The 13989-nt window shown below is 37.8% G+C and overlaps 1 protein-coding gene across 1 annotated transcript in view; it reads left to right on the forward strand.

Annotated features, from left to right (window-relative positions):
- CFTR (CF transmembrane conductance regulator) overlaps positions 1–13989 on the forward strand; it is a gene marked incomplete at its 5' end in the record, with an annotated part of 186642 nt that overhangs the window by 17203 nt on the left and 155450 nt on the right. The window contains one exon of the mRNA XM_079711019.1: positions 10376–10486. Coding sequence (XP_079567145.1) covers positions 10376–10486 — 111 coding nt within the window. The remainder of the gene's footprint in view (positions 1–10375; positions 10487–13989) is intronic.

Here is a 13989-nt window from a genome sequence, read left to right on the forward strand (position 1 = left end):
CAATAAGGGATTCAGAGTTCTGTAAAAAAGTGAGGGAGGGGCTTCCCTGGTGGTGCAGTGGTTGAGTCCGCCTGCCGATGCAGGGGATACGGGTTCGTGCCCCAGTCTGGGAAGATCCCATTTTTATTTTTGGTTGCGTTGGGTCTTGCACGGGCTTCTGATTGTGGTGGCTTCTCTTGTTGCAGAGCACGGGCTCTAGGCATGCGGGCTTCAGTAGTTGTGGCACATGGGCTCGGTAGTTGTGACACACAAGCTCTAGAGCACAGGCTCAGTAGTTGTTGCACTCAGGCTCTGTAGTTGTTGCTTGCAGGTTCTAGAGCACAGGCTCCGTAGTTGTGGCGCACGGGATTAGTTGCTCCACGGCATGTGGGATCTTCCCGGACCAGGGCTCGAACCCTTGTCCCCTGCATTGGCAGGCAGATTCTTAACCACTGTGCCACCAGGGAAGCCCCCAGATATATTTCTTATTGCCAATGGAAATAAAAATCGGAAGTTAGAGAGCAATGTTTTCACTTGTCTTTCTAGGTTAGTAAAGAGCTCCTAAAAGTGAACTCATACAAGATGCCGCAATTTTATTGGGTAGTTAATCATCCTATCTTTCTAGCCAGTTGTTCCAGCTATAATCAGTTTTGTGTCTCTTATTTGTGGCTTCATGCCCTGATAGAATAAAAATCAAACTAAAACCATGAAACAATGCTCTGAGGCTCCTTTTCTAAAGTACACAGACTTGGGCTATTTTTTGTAGCACTGCTTATTGTCTCTTAATTGCTTGAGTCCCTGAAATCCTCCCCGAAATCCAATACATGTGAATGGATTAAGTATAGCTGTTAGAAGTGGTCTTTTTATGCCAATGCTACTCCCTCACCATTCTTATTTTTTATGTATTCATAGTAGTTCCAGCAATTAAGTGCTTTGCTTGTGGGGGCCAGGAATAAACGATTTATATGACTCATGTTTCATGTCATCAATCCTTGGATCCTTTCGTGGGCTTTGCACAGAGTCTTAATCACTTGTAGCAGCTACCCAGGCACTGACATATATGAAAGGGTTTAGAGTGTCAAAGTCACCATAATAAAAATGTGCATTTCACCAACTCTAGGAGGGAAAATCAAACATTTGGGAAAAGTTTCTACAATCCATGCTGACAATTGATTTCTTTATGCTGTTTGTCTTAATACCAGCTTTTTTGAGATATAATTCACATACCAAAAAATTTACCTACTTAAAGTATACAAGAGATGTGTAACTATCACTACAACCAATTTTAGAACACTTGCATCACCCCAAAAAGAAATTCCATATCCATAAGCAATCATTCCCCATTCCCTCCTTCATCCCCACCCTGGACAACTACTAATCCACTTTCTCCATAGGTGTGCCAGTTCTGGACATTTCATATAAATGAAACAATATGGTCTTCTGTGACTAGCTTCTTTCACTTAGCACAGTGTTTTCAAGATTCATCCAAGTTGTAGCATGTGTCAGTATGTCATTCTTTTTATCACTAAACAATATTCAAGTCGTAGGATTATACATTTATCCATTCAGCAGTTGGTAGATATTTGGATTGTTTCTACTTTTTTGCTTATTATAAAAAATGCTGTTATAAACACGTGTACAAGTTTTCATGCGGACACATATTTTCATTTCTCTTGGGCATACACCAAGGAATGGAATTGCTGGGTCATATGGTAACTTTCTGTTTAATATTTTGAGTACCTTTCAGATTGTTTTCCAAAGTGGCTGCATCATTTTACATCCCCACCAGCAGGGTATAAGGGCTCTAATATTATTTTCCACATCTATGTGAACACTTATCATTATCTCTTTTTGATTATAGCCTTTCTAGTGGGTGTGTAGTAGAATCTCTCAAAGTTATACATGTTCATAGTTAAACATTAGTGAATATAGATAAGCAAAAAAGAAAATACCTTTCCTGAAGTTTTCTTAATATGCTTGCATTCCAAATACATTTATTTTTGGGAGCATCTTTTAAAATGGGCAGATCGATTTCCTATTTAATGTTTAGGTTCATTAAGCATGAAGTTAAAGTAATTTATGTTATGGTTTTAATTTCTGGGCCTCTGGAAGGTTTTTCAGAATTGGTTTGTAGTGTTTTGTTGAGCAGCAAATAATTATCTTTGATTTGCATTTCTCTAATGGCTAATGAGGTTTAACATCTTTTCATATGTTTTGGGGTGTTTGTATATCTTCTTTGGAGAAATGTCTATTCAGATCCTTTGTCAATTTCTAAATTGGGTTGTCTTTTTATTACTGCGTTGTAAGAGTCCCTTGTATGTTCCAGATACAGGTCTCTTATCAGATATATGATTTGCAAAAATTTTCTCCCGTTCTCTGGGTTATTTTTTCTACTTTATTGATGGTCTGCTTTTTTTTTTTTTTGCGGTACGCGGGCCTCTCACTGTTGTGGCCTCTCCCGTTGCGGCGCATAGGCTCCGGATGCGCAGGCTCAGCGGCCATGGCTCACGGGCCCAGCTGCTCCGCGGAATGTGGAATCTTCCTGGACCGGGGCACGAACCCACGTCCCCTGCATCGGCAGGCGGACTCTCAACCACTGCACCACCAGGGAAGCCCGATGGTCTGCTTTGAGGCATCAAAGTTTTATAATTTTTTAAAAATTATTTATTTATATTTATTTTTGGCTGTATTGGGTCTTTGTTTCTGTGTGAGGGCTTCCTCTAGTTGCAGCAAGTGGGGGCCACTCTTCATCGCGGTGCGCGGGCCTGTCACTATCGTGGCCTCTCTTGTTGCGGAGCACAGGCTCCAGACGTGCAGGCTCAGCAGTTGTGGCTCATGGGCCTAGTTGCTCCGCGGCATGTGGGATCTTCCCAGACCAGGGCTCGAACCCGTGTCCCCTGCACTAAAGGCAGATTCTCAACCACTGCACCACCAGGGAAGCCCAAGTTTTATAATTTGATGATGTCAAATTTATCTATTTTTTCTATTGTTGCTTATGCTTTTCATATTATACTTACCTGTGTGCTGTTTTTTTTTTTCCTTCTAAAATTAGTCCTAATATGGCAAATTTGGTACAAGTGTAAGCTTTGGTATCACAGTCCTGTTTTGAAATTCTAACTCTGCCTTGGATAAACTATTTAAGCTCCCTCAGCCTCAGGTACTCATCTGTAAGATGGAGATAATATTAGGGCTTATCTCTTGAATTGTAGTGGGGATCAGATGAAATAACATATGTGAAATACTTAGAATTTTAGAGAGTTGTAGGAATAGTCTATTAAGGTTAGCTAGTACTTTTGTTATAATCCCAATAATAATAAACTCTAGTGCTCTGAAAATTAAACTAAAGCCAAGTAGTTTCTATGAAGAAGCAATGCAATAACATACAGCTGTAATATTTTATAGACAACATTGAATTTGGCCCCCATGAAAACCAGGGAGTCATAGTAATTATTTCCAGCAGGAGCTGCAGCTGAGAGAGCTTAAGAAAAGCTATTTCCAAGGTCACATGACTGGAAAATGACAGAGTTAAAACCTAGAGTTTTCTTAAAATCACTAATTCAGTTTTTTCAGTAACAGATTCGCCATAGAAGTTAGGTGACTGGAGTTTTGTGGTCTTCATGATAAAGTTTTACCTCAGACAATCATATCAGGAAAGAAAAGAAAGCAGTTTTATGGGAAATGAAAATTAATAATGAGCATTATATGAAAATCATGGAGTTAAAACATATTTGACTAGAAAGTTTATGTGCATAGCTAGCCATAGCAAGTACTAATTATAATATGTAACTTCTTCTTTAATTAAAAAGAACTTCCTCCTTATTTCCAAAGTTATACATGCTCATAGTTAAACATTAGTGAATATAGATAAGCAAAAAAGAAAATATCTTTCCTGAAGTTTTCTTAATATGCTTACATTCCAAATACATTTATATTTGGGAGCATCTTTTAAAATGGGCAGATCGATTTCCTATTTAATGTTTAGGTTCATTAAGCATGAAGTTAAAGTAATTTATGTTATGGTTTTAATTTCTGGGCCTCTGGAAGGTTTTTCAGAATTGGCTTGCAGTGTTTTGTTGAGCAGCAAATAATTATCTTTCCAAATCTTCTAAAATTCATTGACTACATTTACTGTTTACTCATCTACAGAAAGAAAAAGAACTTCTACAGTTCTCTTGGTAAACTAGGAGCCTCATGAGAAATTAACTCTCAAACACAAAAATAGCTCATCTTTAGCAAGCAAAAATGTGTTTGAGCTGACTAAAGTGGTTATTTATTCTAAATTTAACATTTTATGGGTAAGCAGCAAACCCTGTTTAATTACCTTGTGGGATGAGAGAACAGAGACTCACCGACTTGACCCTCACCCCAATCCTGTGACTTTGGGGTGCATTCTTGAAGCCTACAAGTTTTATACAGGACTTTTGAGAGCTAGATGCCACTACTTTCTCAAGTTTTATTTTTACTAAAATTCATTGAGAAAAAAACATATCCAGCTATAAGATAACACCAGATCTAAGTTGATAAAATAACTGTGACATTTGAAGTGTTATTTATATGAATTAGAAAAGAAACATCCTTTTAGAGATGAAATGACTTCTGGTCTCAAATCAATTCTTCCCATCATAGCCAGTTATCAAAAAACCTAAAGCAAACTGGCAGAATATGCTGCAGGAATTTGAGATTTGTTGTTACAGTCTGTTCAAATGATTCACCCTCTCTCCTCAGCCTGAACTTCAACATTTTCTTTAGTTAGGACTATCCAGCTTAGTTGGGCTATTTCAAACTCATGGTAATATATTGGATGATGAGAAAACCTCTGGCGTATTTAAATTTGTCCATACTAAGCAGTTTAGAGTAATTTCTACTTAGTTCCTCAAGTATTATTTCATGCAAAAAGGAAAAAGACTTAGTCATTTGAGTGTATCAATTTGTCAGTATTTAGGAGATGTGTCATGCTACCATGGGTTTGAATTTGCTATTTCATTTCATTTTATCTGGCTAGTTAAATCAAAAGTAATGTTAAATAATGTGGAGGCATGATTGTTTTATACAAACAAAATCATTTGAAACTGAAAAGATCTGATACCTGACCTTCATCTTAAATTCTAGCAGATGAAAATGTCAGATGCCTCTGTAGGATTAATAAAAGCCAAATGTCAAATGGAAAAATGGTTATAAGCTTTAATTATGTGGCTTTTACAGGGATAGGTTTCATGAAAATCAAGGCTTTAATAGTGTCTATAATTGGAAAATTCTTTTCATGATAAGGAATTACAAGTCACTCTAAATTTATGTAGAAATCAGAAATTTTGTCCTAAAAGAAACTAAATAGTTTCATTGTGTGTATGTGTGTGTATATATTAAAAAAAATCAAGTGATAGCATTTTTCCTTAATAAAACCTGAAGACTCTTATTGTTAAGCTCACGGTGTGTCTGGGTACTAGACTTTATTAAAGTTCTTTAGGATATATATATATTTTTAAAATAAATTTATTTATTTATTTATTATTATTTTTTGCTGCGTTGGGTCTTCGTTGCTGCACACGGGCTTTCTCTAGTTGCTGTGAGTGGTGGCTTCTCTTGTTGGCGGAGCATGAGCTCTGGGCTCGCGGGCTCAGTAGTTGTGGCACACGGGCTTAGTTGCTCCACGGCATGTGGGATCTTTGCGGACCAGGGCTCGAACCTGTGTCCCCTGCATTGGCGGGCGGATTCTTTTTTTTTTTTTTTTGCGGTACTCTGGCCTCTCACTGTTGTGGCCTCTCCCGTTGCAGAGCACAGGCTCCGGACGCGCAGGCTCAGTGGCCATGGCTCACGGGCCTAGCCGCTCCGCGGCATGTGGGATCTTCCCGGACCGGGGCACGAACCCGTGTCCCCTGCATCGGCAGGCGGACTCTCAACCACTGCGCCACCAGGGAAGCCCCGGCGGGCGGATTCTTAACCACTGCGTTAACAGGGAAGTCGCAGAACTTTAGGTTATAAAGAACTATATATCTTAAGGATCTCTGTCTGCTACCTTGTAATTAATGATTAGCTAGTTTCTGTTAGAAATAACAAGAACTTTGGAAACTGTCACAGTTTCTAAGTAGATCAATTTATAAGTCCATTTTCAATATACAGTGACAGGTTATGAATGAAGGAGAAGGGTAAGATCAGTTAGAGGTGAGAGGGAGGGTGGGTGGGAGCAAATGTGAGGATAAGGAGGAAGAATAGTGCTTATTGCTTTTGGTTATTCCAGGTGTACCTGCCTTGCTAATGAAACACCTGGGTACTCATTAATATTTAATGGAAGAAATACTGAAGTAGAAATCCTGAGTTGGCATTTCTAAATTCTATCCAAGTATGTTTAACATACTCAAGCTCATTCAAAAAAAAGCAGTGGCTGGAGTTTTACAGTAACTAATATTTCAGTGAATGTCTAAGTGTAGATACCTGGAGAGTTTTTTGTTTTGTTTTGTTTTTGTATTTCTGTGACTGGCTTGAGGTAGTCATGGAGACCTCCTTGATGGGGCAGAAATTTCATTCAATTTTCTTTTTGGTTTAATCTCACGAAATAAATTCTTTCAGATATCTCTGGTGATTGCCAGGCAGCCTAAGGTTAATTGATTTTAGTTCTCATAATTTACCTTAAGTTGTTTCTATTTCAGGTTACAAATATAGGTTTACTGTAGTGAATCTGTCAGAAACACTAAATTATATTAATAATTATAAATGGCTAACTTTTAATACTACTGAATATGTTTGATTTGATGATGCTGGGCTATGGAACTCTTGATAATCAAAACTAGATGTCTTGGTATAACATATATATTAAAATGGGCATAGATAACGCAGGAAGCTTTTAATAAATGTAGGTGTTATTTAAAGTATTTAAAAAATGAGCTAGAAACTCATTAATGGAAACGGTGATCAGGTCTTAGATGTGGACCAAAAGATGTATGTTTATTTAGCTTTTAAAAGAAAGAAAATATTTGTTTTTAAATTTCCTGCAAATGTCTTTTGTGCTGTAATATTTACAGATAGTGAACTTCTCTTTATTTGTAAATTTAGTTTCATATTTTAACAATTTCAAACATACTGAAAATGAAAGGTTTATTAATAGATGGAGTATATTTTTCTCTTCTAAATTTTCCATAGACCCCTTCCTTTCCATTCTCAATGCTGTTACCCTTGTTCTGAGTCTTTCAACCATCTGGCAGTCAGTGATCTATTGCTGTTGGCCCTTTCTGGCTGAGCTGATTGTTAAATTTTCAGGAACTTGTGAGCTGGTTGTTAAGTAAAACTAGTATTAAAAATTAATTGATTTACACTTACAATTAAATAAATTATATTAAAACAAAGGTAATAATTGAAAAGTTATCACTACATAATTATTATCTATGTATTGAGGTTATGTTGATTGTATCTGAATGGTAATCACACTATCTTATAATATGCAGCTGTGTATCTCTTCCCAACTCTGTGTTCAGTGACTTCACACTGAAGTCTTCAAGTCTTGGTGACTTGAAACTGGTCATGGTGGGAGTATTTACACCACAGAAATTGGCAAATACCATGAGTCACTTTTTGTTTTTTGTTTTCCTGGAGAAGGCATGGTTAAAGATTTGTCAGTACATGACACCACACTACTGCCTGCAGTCTGCTAGCTTCAGGTCTCCCTGCTTCCAGACCCGCGTTCCAGAACTATGTCTAGAATAACCCACCAAGTTTAATTTTCCTAAACATAAGAGCTGAACGTGGTAAAGGAAGAAATGACATCAGAAGAATGTGGTAAAAATCTAGTTTGTGGCATTTAGTAACAGACAAATTTAACATCTTTGAGCCTCCATTTCTTTATCCTTAAAGTAGGGCAATGATCTCTTCTTGTTCTACCTACCTATCAAGATTTTCAAATTAAAATCACAATATGCTAGTGTTTGTGAAAGTGCTATATACACATAATTTTTTTATTAGTCGTAAACACTTGCTTCACCTTTTCACTTCTTAAGTTTACAAAGGCTTATAACCAACAGAATGGAGTTTATATCCTAAATTGCTGTCCCAGATTTTTCACACCCTTACTTCCCCCTATATTGGCAAATGTGCTTCCAAAGTGCTTATGTTGGCTACTGGATTATGAGTGCCAGGTGGGTGTGCCAGCACTCTCACAGATGATGCCCAATGCAGATGCTGCATGATCACAGCACTTTTTTTTTTTGCGGTACACGGGCCTCTCACTGCTGCGGCCTCTCCCGTTGCGGAGCACAGGCTCCGGACGCACAGGCTCAGTGGCCATGGCTCACGGGCCCAGCCGCTCTGCGGCATGTGGGATCCTCCCGGACCGGGGCACGAACCCGTGTCCCCTGCATCGGCAGGCGGACTCTCAACCACTGTGCCACCAGGAAAGCCCCACAGCACTTCTTTAACTGCTGTGTTCAGACTGTCCTTAACTATTTTCATTCTTGTTCTTCAGGAGAAATTGCCAATGGATCACACTGGGCAATAAAGATAAAACAATTATCACCCTTTGCTGAAGTTTGAAGTCTCTTATTAAGATGTAAATATTGCAAGTTAATGAAAGAAACTGACATATTAAGCCATTGTCACTCGTTGATATGTTGGTCAGAAATGGTTGGTGAAGCTACTGAGCCTTTGAGCAGGGTCTTTTTTAAAAAAAATATTTATTTATTTATTTGGCTGTGCCAGGTCTTAGTTGTGGCACGCTGGATCTTTAGTTGCAGCATGCGGGGTCTTTAGTTGTGGCATGTGGGGTCTAGTTCCCTGACCAGAGATCGAACCTGGTTCCCCTGCATTGGGAGGGTGGAGTCTTAACTGCTGGACCACCAGTGAAGTCCTTGAGCTGGGTCTTAATTCAGTTAAATTTTAAGGAAGGACAAGTTGTAGAGACATCAGGAACACAGGGCAGTGGCTGACTGAAGAAGGTGGAGACAAGGGAAGTGTAAACAAGAATCTGGACTCTTGGGGTGGGAGTGGTGAAGGTGAACATGAGAGCCTTCTGCAAAGTTTTGCCCTGAAACAATGTCAAAATGTTTGCATTTGGCATAGCATTTCCTCTTTTTATTCTGAATGGCTTTGCTAGAATAATTTTCCTAGTATAAGTTTATTTTGCTTCTCAGATATTGCTAAAACACTCCCTATTGATTTTTGGTGGGTAACATGAATTTTGATGTATTACCAACATCTCAATGACACCAAATTTTAGGACTCTCTGAAGAAAAGAAAGATGGTAAGGGTAAAAGCATATGTTGGGAATCACTGATTCCAAGTTCAATTCCTTTCTTTAATAAGTATATGACACATAGCACAGGGAGATCAGCTCCGTGTTTTGTGACCACCTAGAGGGGTGGGGTAGGGAGGGTGGGAGGGAGACGCAAGAGGGAGGAGATGTGGGGATATATGTATATGTATAGCTGATTCACTTTGTTATAAAGCAGAAACTAACACACCATTGTAAAGCAATTATACTCCAATAAAGATGTTAAAAATTTTTTAAATATATGAAATTTCACGAGAAAGGTCTCATTTGCTCAAATTTCATTTAGAAGTTTCTCTTTGTACGTGATTTCTTTGTTTTACAATTCTCCTGCCCCTCCCTCCTTCCTCTTTGTTTTCCCTTGTCTTTGACTTCTTTTTAGATTTTCTTAGCTCTTTGAAGATTATTTTGCCTTATTCACAGTAGTTAGAAACAATGTATTTGAAAATAACTGGAGTATCCTGCCTAAGTATTTACTATGCCAGCTTCCCTAGCTTCCATCATAAATTGTTATTTATTAGATGCGTAGCGGGCAGATGTGCGTAACTGCTATGGGGTGAGGAGACAAAACATAAGCAAATTATGATCCCCACCCTCATTCAGGGGTGATGATTAAGTCAACAAATTGATTCTCCAGCTATAGTCAGTTCATTCAACAAATAGCTCATTGCTGAGTACTGTGAGCTATGGTTAACATTGTTGTTTGAGGGTCTGTCTTCTTATTCACAGATCATTTTGTATGTGAAGTGGTAGAGACTGGACTTCAGCAAACTATAAACTCCTAGTATTTGGTTATTTGGGGGAATTTTCTTCTTCTTTTTTTTTTCTTGAAGAATATTTTTAGTATAGAATGTTTAGCAGTTTGTTTTTTTCCTCTGGGAAAGATGATGATTCTACCGTCATCCCCCATCCTTTTAGACAAAGCTATCGTCACATCAGTTCAGAGCTGATGATGTTTTATATAGTTGTGTTCTGTAAGATATGACTCCCTGGCATTTATATAAGTTGACTTATTTTATTCGCGTATTTATGCACTACCACCATTTTCCACATGCTAGAAAATTTGAAACTGTATCTGATTCCAAGTCTACATTGGAGATCAAATCAAGTTAACATTTATATCTGTCTCTCCTCTCTTTATTTTAGCTGGACCAGACCAATTTTGAGGAAAGGGTACAGACAGCGCCTGGAATTGTCAGATATATACCATATCTCTTCTTCTGATTCTGCTGACAATCTATCTGAAAAATTGGAAAGGTATGTTCATGCACGTTGTTTATTGAAGAGAGAAATTAATATTATTATTTAGAGACTAGAGAACTGACATTAGAGGGTTTAATTCTTAAAATGGCATATTTATAATAGGAACATCCTATATTCTTGATGAAGTCTTGATTAGTTAAGAATTAAACAATGAAAGGATGAAAGAAGAAAAACCATTTTCCTGAGATAGGACCTTTTTTTGAAAAACACATATTTGAATTCTGAGAAGCTACCTGTCTTTGAAGACTATTACATGGATTTTGTGAAGACTGGAATCACATCTTTATGAAGCAAGTTGTGTACATTTGCCTCCAAAACCTTAATGTGTGAATACAAATGTACATACTTGGAAATCTTAGGGTAAAGGCCGTTGGATGTCAAAGAAATGTAAAAATTTCATACTTTTGAGTATACGTTGAATGCCAGGTGTAGTATCTCCTCTCAGCATTCTGGAAGGAAAGCATCATTATCTCTGTCTTACAGAAGAGCAAACTGAGGCTCAGAGAGATGATGTAATTTTCCAGCTAATAATTGATTGAGCTGTGGTTCAAACCCAGGTCTATACTCCTGGCCTCCCCAGGAACAGTGTTTCCCATTGTAAAGAAGTCTCCCATTCTAAGAGTATTGGTTATAATCCTTTTGGTTGCCAGTGAATTTATTTAAGAGGGAATTTATTGGTTCATGTAGTCTACCTGTGTGAAGGCCTAGGTAGAGAATTGGCCTTAGGGACTCAGTGGAACCAGGGACTGGTTTTATTCTCTCAGACCAGCTTCCTCCATGCAGTGGGTCCTCAGAACTCTTTGCTCATATTTTTATAGACCACAGAGGAAAGAGTCCTTTCTCTGTGGCCAAATGTGAAAAATCCCAGAAACTTTTGAGTCACAAGCTCACTCCTTGGACCAACAACAGTCTATGAATGAGCTAGGCTGGGTCTTGTGCCAGCAGTACAGGGTCTGATACCAGATGAAGGGGAAAGGGAAGAGGGAGTTGACAGAAAAAAGAAAAAGAAAAATAAGTAGCTACTTTTTACTGTACCAAAATAAAATAGTTGAGTAGATTTGCAATTTGTTTACCTTATTTTCATGAAATTCATTGAATTTATTTTGAAATTTCAAGGCAAATAAGATATTCAGCCTTACTTTTTCTTGATTTTATTCAAAGAATTAGGCTAGTGGGAGTAGCAGCTTCACATTTCCAAGTTCAAGGTCCAGCTCCTAATATTGAGTACTTAGTGTGTGTATGTGCCATGAGGGCAGGGATATATTTTTTTGTTTTGTCTTGTTTTTGTTTGATTTGTTCAGTTTATGATGTGCCTGGAATAGGGTCTAGAATAGGGTCTTGTATATACAGTTGTCCCTTGCTAGATTCCCCCTGGATATAAAAATCTATGGATGCTCAAGTCCCTTATACAAAATGCATATAACCTACACATATTCTCTTGTATATTTTAAATCATCTCTAGATTACTTATGATACCTAATACAATGTAAATGCTATGTAAATTGTTGCCAGCACATGACAAATCCAAGTTTTGCTGTTTGGAACTTTCTGGAATTTTTTTTGGTGAGTATTTTCCATCCCCAGTTGGTTGAATCTGAGGATGAGGAACCCGTAGACATGAAGGGCTGACTGTAGTAGGTGCTCAGTAAATATTTGTTGAATAAATGAATGATGATTGAATGTGAAATGGCTAGCATTATATATAAACCTCTAACACTTCTGCAGAGATAAAATATATAAGCATAGTATATTGTAGGTATATCAGCAAGTTCAAAATAATATAGTAGATAATGAATATCTAAGTTCTAAATGGATGCTGAGGGAAAGATTAATCAGAGTAGGACTAGGTTAATCAAAACCTGCGTACTCCAGATTTATTTTTACTTATGGCCAAATTGAGGACATAGCCTGAATTTGTAGGATTATCTGGCCTAACATTTTTTTCTCCTCAGTTTTCATTGTGTCTCCATATCAATTCAATGTTTAAAATGTACCTATTTTATTTCAATCCGACACTGTGCCAGCATAAGTCCATAAACTTTATCTTTATTATTTTTGTCTTTTTTGGGATATCTCTTCTTCACTCTGTTATTTCTTTTTTATAAAAATTGTTATTTAGAATTTACTGAAATATTTTGAAAGAGTGAAATACCACTTATAGTACTTTGTATCTCTGTGCATTTGGAAAGTGACCTTGGCCACAGATTTCAAAGATGATATGTGATGAAGGCCCTAGGTGGCTACCATGTGGTTGAGCTACCTTGGCCCATCTGGCTCAGTTTGTGGCCGTGGATTTGAACCCTGTGCATTACTCCTGTATGCAGACTGCACATCCATTCCATGATTGTAGCTAAGCTACAAACTTGATAAGTATAAAATTTCTTCCATTATGATTCAACTCTTGGTGTCTGGAATGCTTACTGGGTCTGTTGTGGTATTGCAGGAACTACCCCATCTACTCTCGCTGCTGATTCCTTCCCTCAGGGTACAGTAGTTCAAGTCCCATCCACTGAAAAATTCCCCAGCTTTGCCTTCCCCTCAGATTGCTACCTCATTCTTTTTTTTTCTCCCACAGCTAATATCTCTGTGCTCTCCTGCTCTCTCTACTTCTCCTTTCCTTTACATCTCAGCTCCCTGAAATATGGTTTCTGTGTCTACCATATTCCTAAAATGACATTGACTAAGGTCACCAGAGGTCTCTTAATGTCAAATATAATGACATCTTCCTACCATGACTTCAGGGTTGACCACTTCTTCCCAACTTGAAACCATTTCTTTGGTTTATGTACCACCTCTCTTCCTGGCTTTCTCATCTGACTCATTATTCCTTTGAAAGAGAGACAGAATCTGTCTCCATATTTAGCTCCTTACCCCGTTGTGAATCACCAAATGACATGGATAGGAGGCAAGTCTTGTGTGTGAGTGGAAGAGTGGGAAGAGTGTGAGCAGGTAGATGGATGGCATAGCATAATTAGGCATGATAGAGAGTAAGCTTCTCAGGGAAGCCAGTGTTCATGCACAATGCCCATGACTGCCAAACCTGCCCTCAAACCTCAGTTGTGTGGTCTTCCTTTGGAGTAACTTAGAACCACCTCTAATAATGGTAGATGGATAGTAATGAGAAGAGCTGTTGATCAGATATAAAGTCTTTATATAGTTCTTTCCTGTGAAACTTTTCATCTCTGTACAGTTTAAAAATGAAGATGAGGGTAACATTTAGGGATATACTTTATCCACTTGGGAAGAGAAAGAGGGTTTTTATGAACAGAAAGTAGTGGCAAAAATGTAAATATAATCGGCTGATGAATGTATAGTATTTAAAAGAAAACAAAGACATTTATTTGACACCAACCATTTTTCAGACTTATTTAATTTCTATTCCTGCCATAAAATATAGAATTTGATTCTGTTCTAATTTTCCAAAGATGTTTATTGTAAAGAATGACTTTAGTATTTGAAAATCAAAGTTGATGATACTTGTTTCATACACCTACATT

Source organism: Hyperoodon ampullatus, assembly GCF_949752795.1.
Source record: "Hyperoodon ampullatus genome assembly, chromosome: 9".
Lineage (NCBI taxonomy): Eukaryota > Metazoa > Chordata > Mammalia > Artiodactyla > Ziphiidae > Hyperoodon > Hyperoodon ampullatus.